Source organism: Athene noctua, chromosome 17 (genome assembly GCF_965140245.1).
Source record: "Athene noctua chromosome 17, bAthNoc1.hap1.1, whole genome shotgun sequence".
In the NCBI taxonomy this organism is placed as follows: domain Eukaryota; kingdom Metazoa; phylum Chordata; class Aves; order Strigiformes; family Strigidae; genus Athene; species Athene noctua.
In genome coordinates, this window is record NC_134053.1 from 12622016 (window position 1) to 12637782 (window position 15767).

General features: G+C 47.4%; 1 protein-coding gene across 4 annotated transcripts in view; it reads right to left on the reverse strand.

Moving 5' to 3' along the window:
* Window positions 1–5942: 5942 nt before the first annotated feature.
* The window catches only part of BICDL1 (BICD family like cargo adaptor 1), a 48079-nt gene continuing 38254 nt past the window's right edge, over window positions 5943–15767 (reverse strand). For 3 of the 4 annotated variants that reach the window (XM_074920785.1, XM_074920784.1, XM_074920782.1), the window contains 3 exons: window positions 12925–13055; window positions 10174–10294; window positions 5943–6146 (listed from right to left, as the gene is read on the reverse strand). In XM_074920785.1, the coding sequence (XP_074776886.1) occupies window positions 5946–6146; window positions 10174–10294; window positions 12925–13055 (453 nt within the window). In that variant the 3' untranslated portion in view covers window positions 5943–5945. Of the gene's footprint in view, window positions 6147–9049; window positions 9296–10173; window positions 10295–12924; window positions 13056–15767 lie in introns of those variants that run through there. The other variant, XM_074920783.1, reaches the window with a different exon arrangement.

Here is a 15767-nt window from a genome sequence, read left to right on the forward strand (position 1 = left end):
TTTTAGTCACTTACTTTGCCTGCATTTTTTTAGATTTTATGGGTTGCGGTAAGAGCCCTAATCATACAATCACATCACAATCAATCACTTTAAAGACTTTTTAAAAAATGCAAACAATGAATGTGTAACACTTTTTTTAATCGGTTCAGGTGCTGGGAGTGTGTATCCAGCTGCCTTCACCCATCTCTTTTCTTCACATATCTTTCATTGGTAACCCAAGGATAAGAATGAGCTGGGATGATATTGCTAGTGTGAGCTCTGATAATTGTAAGACTTGAGCAGCTATGGAAAGTGGCGGCTTAAGTGACACCAGTCCATCCTGTCTGCTTTCTGGTGTCGGATGTGGTGTGTGCCCAAGGAAGGAGCTGGGCCAGTCCTCAAAGCCTTCCTGTTGAAATGAAGCTGTCCGGTGATGGTTACCACTTTCAGATTAAAGGGTCCACCTGCGTTACTTTGGGACTCTTGTGGTAGCGTGTGTGCAGATCTAGGAGGGAGTAACTTCATACAGGCAGAATTAAAGAAAATGTCTGAATTTACTGGAAATGATGCAATAAAATGAGGAAATGGTGCACCCAAGCCTGGAGTGTTCTCTTAAATGGAAAAATTGGTCCTCTTTGAGTCCAGGTCTTTGTGACCACGGTTTGAACTCTGCCAATCCAGGTGTCTAACTTCCTGGCTTAAAGTGGAATTTTTCTTTTTGTTTTTTCCTAGAGCTGGCTGTAGAGGAGCGGTTACCTCTCTGCTCTTGCCACTGACTATTCAATTGGAAGGGGTGGGGACTGTCTCTTTAGTGGTGCTGATGTGAAGTTTCCTAAATGTTGAGCAATGGAATGTCTAACTGGTTTGCTAGGATTATTTCTGTAATGAAAGTTTCTAATTATGCTTTTTAAATAATTTTAAAAAACTAAAAATAAAGGTTACAAGCTGCCAAATCTTTTTCAAGGCTGTGTTTCCTCTGCTGTCCAGCATCTGGAGGTGGAGGGTGGCAAGCCAGGGGTGAGCTCTTCTGCTGTATGTAGAGGTTTTTTTTCCTGGGAGGGGCTATTGGCAAAGCCACAATTAATGCTTTCGAATGTTTAGTTGCTATTCTAGTTTTAAATGTGAATGAAAGAGTAAACTGGAACTGGTAACCTTATTTCTGTGTGAAAGTGAGATGCTCATGATTTTGCTATAACCTTTTGTCTTTCTATTCAGCAAGACGTGTTGAGTGAGCTTTGAAAGCTTCTCAAAGGCAGCAGGGGTCAGACCCTGAGTCGATTAAGAAGTGTCTGGAGTCTCTCCTTGCTTTCCCAGGAAATGAATGTACGTGTTTCTGTATAGGAACTACGTGGCCATTGCTGTGCTTGTTGCCCTTAGCGTTCCCCTACCCCCGCCTGCCCTTGATGCACAAGCAGGCTGTGGAAGGCAAGTCCTCACTCCTGGAGAAGTGTGATGAAAACTTGCTGTGGGAAGGTGCCTTTTCTTCTGTCCACGCAGTTGTGGTATGACTACGTAGGGGGGAATCCTGAGGATACGTAGATGGTCCAACCTGCAGCTGGCGTGAGCTGGAGGTATTTCATTGTCCATCTGTGTTTTGTGTCTAAACTCATTAAGCTGAAGTCTTGAATGTCTCGCCAGTAAATGATACAAATGGCTGGAAGGTGGAGATGATTTACAAGCTTGCCTTTCTATTTTTCTGAGTGGCAGGAGATACAAATGCTTCAAATGTTCTTTCGCCAGAGCAGCTCTCTTCTGAACACATGCAAGTGCTTTACGTGGCTGAATTTCTTGGGTGATGAAGTACTAAAGATGCTGTTGGGTGTTAAGATGACAGTGCAAAAAGTGAGCTTGTTCTGCAGCTAGGCAAGATAAACAGTGACTTGAGAGCTGAGACGGTATTGTATAAATGATCTGTTTTATTCTGAAGAGAACTATTTACAAAAGAAGTAGAGCATTGTTTTTACTAAAAATATGCCTTTATAGATTTTTATAATATGCATCTTATAAAAACCATACATTTATTTACATTACTGCTACATACAAAAATTACAGCACTGTGGTATATGTACATATCTATAGATACATTCTTTCTGCTTGTCCCTGCTGTGTGCTTTTTCCCCTCTCAATCTAAGGGAATCATTGCTGCAGCACCCAGACACTTCCTTTCTTGGCTTTTTGGTTAAAACAATCTTGCTTTTTATAGCCGAGTGGGGGGTAGTTTGCCTGATGCAGAGGCATATCTGGAATTTACCATTTTAAGTAGGACAGGTGCGTGCAGCTATCACATCCTTGTGTGTGCAGCATTGCCTGTAACCTCACTTCTTGCTTTTCTGTGCAAAATTATTCTGTTGTCATTAATTGATCTATTGTTCATCTCGAGGGCAAGTTGCTGATTTAAGTTTGTATTAAGATAAAGTGCTAGTGACTTGCCTTACATTTACTCTTACTTGTTTCTTGTTTACAGTTGCTTCCCTTGCAGAGTTTACTAAAGGGAGATTGATCCCTTTTCCCTTAGGCTAGCATAATAAACATTTGCCCAAACCATCACCCGTTACTTAACTGTGGGAAAGTTCTTTGTAACCTTAATCTCAGCAGGCATCTCTTCTCTGTGCAATATTTGAACAGTGACTGTGCAGCACTACTGCTTGACATACTGTTATCTCAAAAGCAAGGGTGAATGTTATATTTAGAGTTGCTGATCCCACTCCTTAAATCTACTTTGGGATCTTGAGTACCTGCTGGATTAATGTGCTTCCTCCATCTCATTCACTGGAGCAGATGTTTCCCTTACGCCATGTGTGTCCTAGAAGTATCAAGAATCACGAGTGTCTTCTATCTAACCCAACGCTGCAAGGATGATTCCAGGCTCCTGGCCACGACAGGATGGACATGAGTGTTTTAATGACAGCTCAAGGTGAAATAGTCAGGACCTTGTCAAAACACGACATGACAAATGAGAACGTGAAGGACTGCATCGACGAGGTTTTTGAAGACAAAACAAGAAAACCTAGCTGCTATATTAAGGCAGTTTCTGTTCTGGTTGAGTAGCAGCTCAGCACAAGGAGGTCTCCTTTGGTGTGTTGTCCTGTTCATTAAACCCAATTCTCTTGTCTTTCTGGGTTTAGTAGTGCAAGTAAGTCTTCAGGGTTAAGGGGCTAGTTTTAAGAAACCATACCCAACTGGCACCTTAGAACATGCTGCCTTTCCTCTCGCAATCTCTTCCATCGCTGTCATTAAATAAATAAAATTGCAATGGGATTAAGGTAGGTTCCTCCTTAAATGAAGCGATGTGCTGTGCATTTCAATGGCCTACCCCTGCAACTGAGTCACTTTCCTCTCAGCAAACATGTAGCAGAAGGCACCTTTCTTCGTCTTGTTACTGTATTATCATTGGATGAATTAAGGCCTTTGCCTTAGAATTGCATCCATCCATCCGTCCTCGTGGGGGTAGAGTCTCACACAGCTGCTGGGCATGTGGCTTGAAGAGAGCTGGTGGGGCCTGGGAAGTGACAACTGACAGCAGAAAGAAGGTCAGTGAGGACCAGGATGTTCACATGGCTCTCCCACAATAAGCAGATCATCCTTTTCCAACAGTGTGTAAGACAACTATTCACAGGTATCGCTGGCATCCATGAACCCATACCTAATTTTGCAGGTATCAAAGTTGATGTTAATGCATAGGGGCGTAACACAGTCCTGACAGCTGAGCGTATGCCTCGTGTCTCTGCCCTGCTGGGAGTCACGAGACAGGAGGATGAGGACTTGCCATCCTGAGAGCATGCTTGGCACTGCACTAAGTCCCTTTCCCGCACTTGCACCAGTGGATACAAGCAGATACACAACAGTTGAGCATCGCCTAGAAAGGAGATGTTTCAGTTCAGTTTCCTTCCCTGCCTGTGAGACTCCAGACTCCTTTCCCTGTAAGCATCAAGCTGTGTTGGTGGTGCTTTACCAAAGTATTTCCTGGAGCAGGATCTGCAATCCAGGTTTCGTTGCTTTCAAGTAAATGGGTTTCACCACTCAGCTTTTCACCATCGTTTTCAATCCCAAAGAGTACTCTGCTCCTTGCAACATGGAGCTACCTCAGTGCGAGATGATGATTTCATACCAGAGTGGTAGTTTCATGCTAGCAAGGATGCTCAAATCTTTGTAGGCAGAAAGGATATTTGTACTGAGGTATTATGGATGTTCTATCCCATAGATAAGTTGAATAATAATTAAAAAAAAACCCAACCCACCAACCTCTTACCTGCTTCTTAGAAGAAGGTGTTTGATGCCTAATTCTAGCAGAAAGCTTGTCACTGTAGTGAGCAGAGATAGCAGCTCCCTGTAGGATGGTGTGTTAGCACCTAAGTTGCTGCGCGGGGCAGAGCTGAGTGTGTACCTAGCTCTGTCTCCTGTGGGACAGTGTAGGTGGTAGCCTCTTTAAAGCAGCAGGGAAACAAATTAGGGCCTGTGGGTATCATGAGCTGGGAGAACGTGTGAAAATTGCATGACAGCAGCAGGACATCTCTGAACTTAGGCTGCCGTCCCTCGCTGGTTTATGATGGCAGACTGTGACAGAGCTGAGCTGTAAGGTGACTATCCAGTGCATAGGGAAGGCCCCTACTTAAGCATTGCAGGATTTCCAGCACTGCTGTGTGCATACACCAAATAAGCTACGTTCCTTCTTGTTGATTAAGTCACGCTTACAGCAAAGCGGGCTCTGATCACCTTTGATCAGAAGGAGATTTGGCTACCTACTCACTGAAGGGCTGAGTAGTAAATGATCTGCAGGCAGGGACAAATACTCATTATTTTCTTTAGGCCACAGCTAACGTTACTGTGTGGGGCAGAATAAACTGCAGATTTTCCAGAGCTTTGTAGAGACACTAATCACCTTTGGCTTTAGTGAAGGTAGATGCCTGCGTGTTTTCTGAGGGTCAAGTCTGTCAACCCAGTGTCAAAGACCTACTGACATCATTACAAGTAGGCTTTCAGTGAATTATTAGTTAGGCTTTTTAGGGGCCTATCCAGTTAAAATGGTTTCTTACTTTGTTTGGGAGGAGTACATGGCTTTGGGGAAGAGATGTGTGACTTGCTGAAGCTCCACAATTACCTTTGGCCACTGGAGGGACAGTAGGTGCCCTAGGACTGAACATCTACAAGTCTTATCCAGCCTGAAATCTGTTGTAGATGGTCAGCCTCTTGAGGAGAAATTCTTAATATTCTGTGTAACTACAGACCCTGCAACTCTTACCTCTCTGTAACAGGAGGGAGCTAGAGAAGACAGTAACATCAGCAATCTTACAAGTGCCCTGATCTGCGGGGAGCCTGGATTCCCAGCGAGGGGTGACAGCTCCGCAGAGCCGCAGGGGAGATGGCGCCCAGGCAGGATCTGCGGTGACCACTCAACTTCCACCATGGAGAAAGCTACACTTGTCAAAACATGGCAATGCTGGGGCCAGAGCGATGCCAGTCTCAGTGGGATGGATGAAGGACATCACAGCTGCCAGGACCAAAGGGCAGTTTAAGGGACTCCCCTCTCTTCTCTTGCATTCAGCCCTCTTCTTCCCCCTGTGCTCGCTGTGACGGCAGTTCTCAATCCCCTGTGCTGCTTTGTCTTGGGGCTGCTTATTTCCTTCTCCAGCATGAGAATGCTTTTAAGACAATCAGATTATTCTTCACAGCAGAAACTGGACTGTGTCAAAGCGCCTAAAATATACCCTGAAGTTTATCACTTCACTTAAAGAATAAGAAAAGTTTCTTTCTATTAGTATCACATTGTCAATTTGCAAATCTCCAGTTCATGTAAACATTTGGTTCAGACCAGGTGCGGTGTAAATAGTGCAGAGTCTCAAGGGTTAACTCCTTTGCCCCCTTCATTTTTTCTTAGTGGATCAGCGTTGGGTCCATCAGCAAGCTGGGCAGCTGCCCCACTCCCCATCTTGAAGCAGGAATTGTTGGAGAGGTTTCTCTTTTTCAAATTAATTTTTCTTGAAAAAGGAGAAGAGACGGTTCCCTTCTGCCCCAACGGGCTCGTCCCCCTGCTGCTCCGGCCTGAACACGGGGGAGGGTCTGGCACTCCGCTTTGCGCCGTAGCCACTGGAGAAGGAATAAGCAAGCTGGCTCCATTCCTTCGGGTGTTTGTCCATCAGCTGCTGGTCAATGACCCTGTGCATGTCATCCTGCAGCAGAGAGAGAGGAGAGGGTTAGTGGCAGCTGATGCTCAAAGGGAGCTTGCGCAGGGACTCGGCTGAAATGGGTGTGAAACGTGCTGTGATGAGATGGAGGATGGATGACAAGAGTGGGGACACATCTAGCTCCCCACCAGGCAGCAGGCTCAACCTTGCTTGCTGCCATGAGGCTTTTTAGTGAGCCAGGAAGGTAAATCACAGTTTTGAGGGATAAATTGCTCAGGTGGTCTCGCAGAGGAGCATCATGCCTACTTGGGACTCTGTGACACCCCTAAACGCTGTTTCTCTGCTGTCTCCGGGTGCAGAAGTCCCCTTTGGGGCGAGAAATATATATAAAAAAGAACAAATGCAGCTGAAAGCAAATGCCAGAAAAAGTAAGGATATCTGTCCTGAGCAGGTCTATGTGCTTGCCATGTGGAGCAGGCAGGCAGGACAGAGCTGCCTGCACAGCCACTCAGCGGGGCTCCTTTGGGGAAGGTGCCACTGGGAGCCGGGGGGCTGGGGCAGGCGTGGGACCACCAGACCCCATGCGGGTTTTGCACCAGACTTACCAAAGAGAACTGCCCTCCTCCCTTAGACCTCCTCCTTCCCCTAGAGCCAGCGAGCAGTGGGAGCTCTCTGACTGACACCTTGGCATGAATAACCACTGTGGGTTTTTAGAGGTAACAGAAACACTCTGGTTTCATCCATGTTTGCAGCACAGTAAAATTGCTCTATGCAAAATAATTAGTCAGTTTTGTTGCCGTTAATGACATGCTAATGTGTTCCTTGAAAACCTGGGTATCAATTCTACAAATTTTAAACCTTCAGAGCCATTATTTCTGCTACAATTGCATATTTAAACTGTAGCTTAGTGAAAACACGTGTATACAAACTAGCCCCACAGGAAAAATCAACGATTCTCCAGCAGTTTGGTCCCAATCAGGACTGAGGGCACCGTCTGGTGAGCACAAGGATACTCTGGATGGGCTGTAGTGGTGGAGGTGCTGTTCATTTGGCACCTGGTGCAGGGCGGTCCATCACGGCAGCACTGAGACAGAAGGGAAGGTGCTGCCATCACCTAGCGGGTGCCCCAGCTGCTCTGTAACTCGATGGGGAACAAAACCAGTCAATTTGAACTGGAAACTTGAACGATGGCTAATCTCTTGTTGCAGCATTTTCTGCAGGGAAAAGGTCTTGACCTGAATGCAGACTTTCCCTGGGGGAGCAGGAGGGTGCAGAGCTACGTGGACTGGGGAAGCTTTGGATCTTTTTAGAGCAGGGCTGGTAAGGGGAAAGGCAGAGGGAGAGTTGAAGAGGTTAAGGCAAACATCAGCATTAAGGTGAAACAGGTTTCCAGAGGTGAAGCTGCCATGTGTAAATGTATTGGACTTTGAAGGCACCCAGACTCCAGCATGGCAGATCTGCGTCCTTGGTTAACCACATAACAGGGGATGAGTATGATTTTTATATTTTTATATATATATGAAAATAATATATATATAAAAATACAGTATGCACTATTGAGAGCGCACTACATTCGGGTCCCTGCCTGTCTGATGCGTGAATCGGAGAGCACAGCACTTGGCTGTGGAGATTCGGGGTAGCTGTGTGGAGCAAGGCTGGTGCAGAGCTGTGGTCTCTGCCCTGACACTGGGCAGGGGCACAGGAGTGTCTGGGGACACAGAGGGAGGACAAACACCAGCAGTGTGAGACCTGCCTGATAAAGTGGCCCCATAAAGCTGCATAACGTGGCACAGGTGTGTTCTGTGCAGGAGTTTCTGCTCTTTGAGGCTGAAGGAGGTGCAAATGGCATGTATCCTCCTCGAGAGCTGGAGCTGGGCTCCCTTGCATGAGATAAGGGTTGGAGCTGCCCAAGGCGACCTCGGAGGCTGGTGGCTGTGGCCATGCCAGCTGCAGCTCTCTGCAGGCACTGCAGCATGTTCTAACTTAACTGTGCCCTGTCTCTGTTGCACTGAAGCCACTGAGCTCTCGTTTCAGAGAAGCAGCCTTCTTCACTTCAAGTTTGCTCCATGTTCCTTCCCTACCCCTAGTCAGATAATGATGAATGCCAGTGGGGGTCAGATTAGGCACGGGAGTGAGGTGCACGTCCACTCGCGTGCTTCTCCTGTGCGAGGCTCGGATATGAAGGATTTTGCTTTTAGCATACTTTATAGTCCGTATGATTATGTGCCTACAGAAAACTGTAATTTTGTTGATGGTCCTTGGAAAAGCGCAGACTAGAAGTGTGCAAGAGCAAAATTCCATCAGATTAAAGCCTCCATTTATGCCCAGCTAAAACAGAGAATCTCATCCCATTTTAACGGAAATACTCAGCTTTGCAAATAGTCCCCAAAATATATAAATCACCTGATTTGTTTGGTGCCTCTGTGGTTGAGCTTCTGTTGTGGGGACATTAGGTGCTTGGAAACTATTTTGCTACTGCGTAATAACACTTTAGGTCAGTATGTTGGAGACAACTTTCTGCAGTGCTAGTGGGCCTGATCCTCATCTCAGAGTGCTGATGGGAGCAGGATTGGAGTTGCTGTATTGCTGCAATTGGATGACATAATGTGAAGTGAGAAGGCAAATGCCTGTTGTTAACACCCTCAGCTGGAGATGTTCCAGAATTAAATACTGAATGTGCTAGTAAGTAGGTCTCAATTTATACCACCCATCCAAACAGAAGCAGAGCTTGGATACAGACATTTCCTATGCAGAGCCCTGAATGTCACTTACTAAGTAACAAAGCTGAAAAGTAAAATCCCAGTCTGTGTTTCAAGAAATTTTCCAGATATGCTGAATACAGAGCATTAATGATACATACACCTCAGCCTGGCTTTGGGGCAAAGCGTCAGCACGGGGTGTAGGATGCTGTGCTCCTTGTGCCCTGGCCTGGTGCTGGGTGGATGTGTGCAGAATATCGGTGGGTGATGGAGACCCCCCCACTGGCCAGATGATGGTGAGGACAGAGATGGATGTGGGTGATGGTGGCAGCAAATGGAGCAGGCGAGGGGGTGGTGGGTCCTTGGCGAAGGTGCAGGGAGCTCACCTCAAAGGCAGGAGGGGTGTACGACTAAAGCTGTTGGTACAGGAACTGAGAAAGGCCACTAGATCAGAAACCAAAGGAGCCAGATAGTAAAAAGCCCTGAGGAAGCAAACTGTAAGCAGGAGAAAGAGAGAAGAAAAAAAAAAAAAAAAAAAAAAGAGAAACGAAAACACAGTGGAGTTGAAACAGGAGTGAGGTTGTATGGGAGAGGTTTCTACCGGTCAGGCTGGTTGTTAGTAGAGTCAGGGTCTTGCATAGACTGATAGATAGACTGCAACAAATGACTATAACTGGCCTGGACCTTTTCTCTTGTATCTGCTTCTTTTCTATTAAAGTAGCCCTCCCTCGGTGGTAGTTTTCTGGGAGGACACAGCTTTGTCTGCTCCCAAGGGCTCTCTGCCTTCACTGACCCCAAGTAGAGCATCTCCAGGGCAGCCACTGAACTTCTGTGGGTTTTGGTTTTTTACCTTGGTGAAGGGTTGGGATTTAGCTTCTCCATCTTGCCACATCTTCTGAGTTGATTACAACCGTGCAGCTATACCGCAAAACAATCACCACAACCTCTCTGCCTCCCACCTTTCCACTCCGTTATGGAAAAGCAAGGATGTGCTGTGCCCACGCGTCCCCAAGGCTGCATCTCCCCGGGACATGTCCTGCATGGACACCTTCCCTCCCCATAGCAGGTTACTCTGCAAAGCATATGTTACTCACGCTGCATGCAGCCATGAGATAGTTTGTTTCTCTGTTTTAAATGGGTATTCCTGTAGTTAATTAACAGCTCACAGCTGAAAGGCTTTGAGCAGGGGAGGGCTGTGTTTCACCCCCCGCTGCATCACTGACTCCTGCAGAGCCAAAAGCAAACACTCCTATCTATGGACTCTCAGGCTGAGAGTGCAGCAAACCCACAGGGAGGGGGGAAAAGTCACCCAAAGGTGCCTCGTGGGACATGTGCCACCCAGACCTGCCCTGTGGTGACTGGGGGCTGCTCACCTGCCAGGCCTCCAGCTGCTGCGAGAGGTTCACCTTCTGCTGGATGGCGTCCAGCAGCTGGCTGTTGAGGGACATCATGTCGATCTTGCACTTGGCCAGCTCCACCTCCACCGCATTCTTCCTGGGGGGAGAGCAAGAAATTGGGGCGTTTTTCTTTTTTTTTTTAGAGGAAGTGTTAAACATATCCTTGAGGAGAAGTCAACAATTTCTTTCACTGGCAAGTCCCTGTATCCTGAACTGTTCATCTTCCTTGTATTCTGGATAATCTATTAAGCTGAGGAGTGGGACAGAACTGTATACATCATTACTATAAACCCAGCAGATTTCTGGTAAGCACGCTATGAAGAATACAAAAAGATATTCAGACATACTGCTGTGTAAGATAATATAGCATGCCTGGAGAATGTGCAGGATCTGCCATTAAAAACGGGGATCTAGAACAAGACAGAATCTACATATAAATATTTTTTCCTTTTCTTCTGTCTACTAATGCATAGGAAAAGAAATGGTATGTGCTAAAAACCAGATGATCTGTGTCTGATCACTTGATCAATACATTGCAATATAAAACAAATAAATGAACTTCAAAGAGTATAACCTACTTTCAGTTGGGACTTGGACTGAAGGAAGGAATGAATGAAGGAAATTTATCACAAAAGGTGCTTTTTAAGAATGACAAACTGTTAAAATTGTTTTAATTAAATGTTATACTTTAGGGAAAGCTCCCAGTTTCAATGGGGTTGTGTCAGCCCTTGGGAACACCATTGCTGTGTTTCTTTCCAGGCGTTTGATGGCCCCCGGGGATGTGATACCACGGCCAAGGTTGCTCAAAGGGCCCCGAGTGTTCAGGGACGGAGATGTTCCAGTTGCTACTGCCTAGTGGACAGGAATTTTCTTCTAGGAAGGCGCAATTTCCTGAACTGCCTGGAAATGCTGGGAGCACACAGGTGAGCACAAAGCTTAAGTTTTCAATTAGCTGCTGCGTGATGGGAAACTGTAACATGACTTGCTGGGAACCATCTTTTCTTGCAAACATTTTTGGGAGAAATAATTGCATCTTATTAACTGTAGCTAATTCACCACCTCCTAATAGCTCCCTTGTGCTCCACAGCAGAGCAGCAATTTGGGAATTCATGTTTATATTCCAGGTAGCGGTTGCTTAACACCACCTATTATAGGATCCTATTTTCCTATTTCTTCCCGTGTCGCCAAACTTCAGCTTCAAGCTAAAAATTTTCCGTGCCAGATGTCTGCCTCAGGCAGTGATTTTATTTCTGTTCAGAGTTAGGGCTTTTTTCTGGGAGGGCTTCAACAAAAGTGACTTAACCCTTGAAGTGCGAGGTGGGAAGCATATCACGAGCTTCCCAGGCAGCAGCCCCCTTAGTCTGTGGAGGGATGCTTTCATGTCTAGCAACAAGACGCTCTTGTCTGCTTTCACTTGCAGCCACTTTCTGCTCATTAATCACCCTCCACTCCCCCATGCACACTTGTCACGTCCCCCTTTCTCTGGGCTCCTGCCACTGCAGGACAGTCAGCCGTAAATATTAGTGCTTTGTCCCAGCAGGGTCATTAACCGCCGTGGAGAAGCTGTACCCTTCCACTCCCGGCTGTGGATTTGAGCACCTTAAATAGCCTTTTGTTGTGAAGCTCCCCACTGCTGCTTGGATATTACCAGAGGATTTATAGCGGTGGCAGTGCGTTGCCATAGCCACAGCAGAACCAGCAACCCACACGCACTGGAAATGTCAGAACCACATCTCTGCACCCAGCAGTGCAGCTGGGATGATCCTGATTTTTGCCAACAGATGGAGGTGTTACAGAGGAGAGAGATGGGAATTCGGTAGCTGGCTACCTGGGTGAGAGCAGCATGGATGATGATTGGGTCACTTAAAAAAATAGATGAAGGGGTTGTGCATGCTGATTTTGCTCCCCACATCCCCAGAGGTGCACTGCTCTCCTGTTTCTCCTCTTGCTGAAGGCTTGAGTATCAGACATTTCTTAAGGAGATGGACTGGTGGTGTTCTGGCCCATCTGCTTATTGAAAAGATTATCAGATGTATCCTTTCTACCTAGAGAACAGGAAGGTCAATGTTTCTGCTGCTCTCCTCAGGGCAAAGAGTGCTCAGGACAGTGTGGCAAGTCCAAGCACAGAGCCAGGGAAGTGGTGTATGGGGTACAGGGTAGTAAAACTGCACAGGTCTGCAAGGAGGATGGGGAAAATAAAGAGTCAAAACAATGGGAGAATCCTGAAAGGAGAAATAGAGCAGTACAGGACTGGAGATGCAAAAAAGATCTTGCAACAAGAAAGGAGAACAAGTGACCAGAGAACTGGTTTAGGGAGGAGGTCCCAAGCAGGGCTGTAATGGGGATGGGCGGGAAAGAAGTGTTGTGTGTCTGAAAGAGCAAAAGAAGAAAAATATGACAAATAGGGCAGACCTAGTATTTCCATTTAGTTCCCTGAAGTCCTCTCCTCCTTGCTGTAACTTGGACCAGCACTAGGGATGGAAAAAATATGGTTCACAGCATCCTCCTAAATGCCCCAAATCCTGCCATGAGGCAGCTCTGGAAATCAGCATCTCCTGCCCTGCTCTCAAGCTCCTGGGAGCATCTCCCAGTGCCAGCAAAGCTGAGACTCACTCCATCGCTTTGTAACAACTTCTGAAATTCGTGGAGGGTGGGAGAAACCCACCTCCTGCTAAGGCACTCCATAAATGCTTACCCAGCCTGGCTTTGGCTGTTCATGCTACTTACTTGGCAATGGCCTCATCTCGGTCCCTGATGGCCTGCAGGAGCTGTTCACTTGTCTCCTTGTCTTCAGCAGTACCTCGCAGCCGGTCCCGCTCCTCCTTCAGCGTCGTCATTTCCACACTCAGCAGTGTGACCTGTGGGCAGGGGGAGGGTGTGAAACCCGGGGTTTCTCAGACAAATTCATCATGAGTGGGGAGGAAAAAAAGACCATGTGAGCCAACCTGTAGGATGAGCTCCTGTGCTTGTAGGAGAAGCTGTGTCTGCTGGAAGGGGGCTGTTAGTGCTGGTGCAACCCCCCATGAGGTGTGCCGGCTTGCCCCAAGATGCCGGCAGTGCTGGTTTGAGCAAGATGGGTGGCCAGGACAGCCTCAGTACCGTGCAACAACTGCACTGAACGCTGTGCAGCTGTGTGAGGCAGGACCTATGGCATCAGCATTGAAATATTGCCCCTCTCTAAGTGGTTTGTCTTATGCATGCATCCTCTGAGCCTGCCTGTTGTATTCTGATCTTTCCAGGGTTAAATTATTGCAATCATCATTTAGCAGCAAGTAAGATTTTTTGGAGGGGGCCGTTACATCTCTTGAAGTAGTATGAAGCTGAAGACAAAGGATGTGAAAATTCCCTTTCACGCCATTTGAGGTGTTACTGGCACATCTTACGATTTTAATTAGACTTTAAAATATGTGTCGAGTCTTAAATAGCCTGAGAAATGATCTATCGTTTTGGTCCTGTGCAGAGTGAGTTAATAGGGTATGAAATCATGCAACAGCTTTGCAATATTTCATACACATTTAATTTCTTTGTCTAGGGCACACACATGCTCCGTTACGCTACTCCACCACTTGGAAACCCTTCCAGCATTTGACCCACCTCCTTTTTTTAAATGCAGCTCAGTAGTGCTTGCATCCTCAAAGAAATCTTTAAATAGAGGGCAGACAGTCAAAAAGGGCTCATCGCATCAACAGCGTGGGAGGATCTGCCGTTAGCACGGCGTGGCTGGGTCTGGGGGGAAGGAGGGTGTGAATGTGCCCTGTGTGTGTGCAGAGGCTCCCTGCTGCGTGCTGGGGCTGCCAGGGAATCGGGGCGGGGGGGCTGCCCCAGCTGTGCCCTCTTGCAGCCCAGCACAGGATGCACCTCGGGGCAATGATGTGATGGGGAGCAGTGGTGGGAGCTATATGAAAGGTGCTGAGCACTTTTGCTGAAATTCCAGGGGACAGTAGATCAAGAGGCCCAAAAACCGGCCTTTGGGGATAGGTTTTGAGTATTAACTGGTTTTGTCTGTGTTTTGGGTAAGAATGGGACGCCACAGATGGAGGAATCTAGCCAGGCAGAAAATATGAAACTGCTTTCCAATGTAGACAGAGGCAGGGGTGATTCCTGTCTCTACCAGCTCACCTTGCTCTCAGGCATGAATGTTTGGTGCTACAAGGTCCCAAAAGCTGTTTAAGAGAAGTTCCCCTTTTCTTGTATCAATACCAGTGACAGCACAGAGGGGTGCAGAGGCAGTAAAGCACTGCTGCCCGGAGTGGACCAGACTTCCATGTGCACCAATTTTCTTTAGTACTGAACTGAAGACAGTGTTGCCTCTTCTATGGGAGGTGAGAATAGTTATTAACCTTGAGCAAGTGTGAGGCTGGGTTATGCGCAAAATCTGCGGGAGAGGTGTACTTGCTGTGTGAGGCTGGAGTGCTCCTCTGAGGGCAATGTCTGCTGCGTTTGTAGTTATGCCCCATCTCTCTCCAAATAACAGAGGTGTGAGATGTAAACCAGCAGCCTTCCCTTTGCTTCCTAAACATACAGAGTTTTGGTAGTCAGGGACCCCTAAAAGCAGAGATGGGGATCCAGAGTTGTGATCCAGGGCGGATCCTCTGGTCCTTCCTGGCTGGGGAGTTTGGGGAGATCAGCCACAGCGAAGAACCACCAGGTGCTGCTCCCTCCTGCTGTCCTGCCAAGGCCTTGTGTGGAAGGGGGTGCTGCAGCTACACAACCAAGCTGGTTGCTCCTAATCTGTGAATAAGCCTCTAATGGCCTCTGTCAGCATGGCCAAATTGCAGTGATCAAGCCCTTGTCTCCTCCATGTCAGGTGTGTTTATGGGCAAGGGGGACCTGTGGGTGGTGCACAGGACTATGGCAGCACGGCCAGAGGAGCGCCTGGGCTCACGTCTCACTGGGGCACAAGTCTGCACCCTCCAAGGTGTCTCTTGTGGCCACGTTGCTGAGAGGAGCAGTCCTCAGGGAAGGATGGGTGCCAGGGCTGCTCCCTCACTTCAATCTGCCTCTAATGAGCTGCTTTGTCAGCAAGACTATTTCCCACCCTCATACATGTGCAGCCATCACTGCCAGGGGTATTTAATGATGCTCTCACTCTTTTCCTTTGGCCCCATGGTGGGAGCTCCCATAACCATACACAAGGCTGTCAGACCCCAGGTTGTGCTGATTTTCTGAACAGGGATGTGTTTTCTTTTTTCTCCTTCAAAAGGGTATTGTGGAAGGGCGATACAGCACTCTTGGCAAGACTGGCCACGGGCGTTAATCCCATTCCCTGCTCCAAGGCAGCTGGTGCTGAACAAGCAGCTGCGCTAAAGGCCGCTTCTGCTGCAGCCTCCAGATCCCATCCAGCGTTTTGAGTCTTGTCCCACAGAGACAGGGATTTCTGAGCATCTCCATTTGTTGCTTTTGGCATAGGACCTCAAAGACAGACGATGCTACATTCAGTGTGGATGCAGTTTGATTCTGTGCTTTGGGTATGGTGCTGGTTTTGGGGTTGGATCACTCATTACTGTTGAGATTGTCTTAGCCTTAGCCTGCCCCTGTTGGCCCTGGGGTGATGCCCGGGGCCAGGTTGG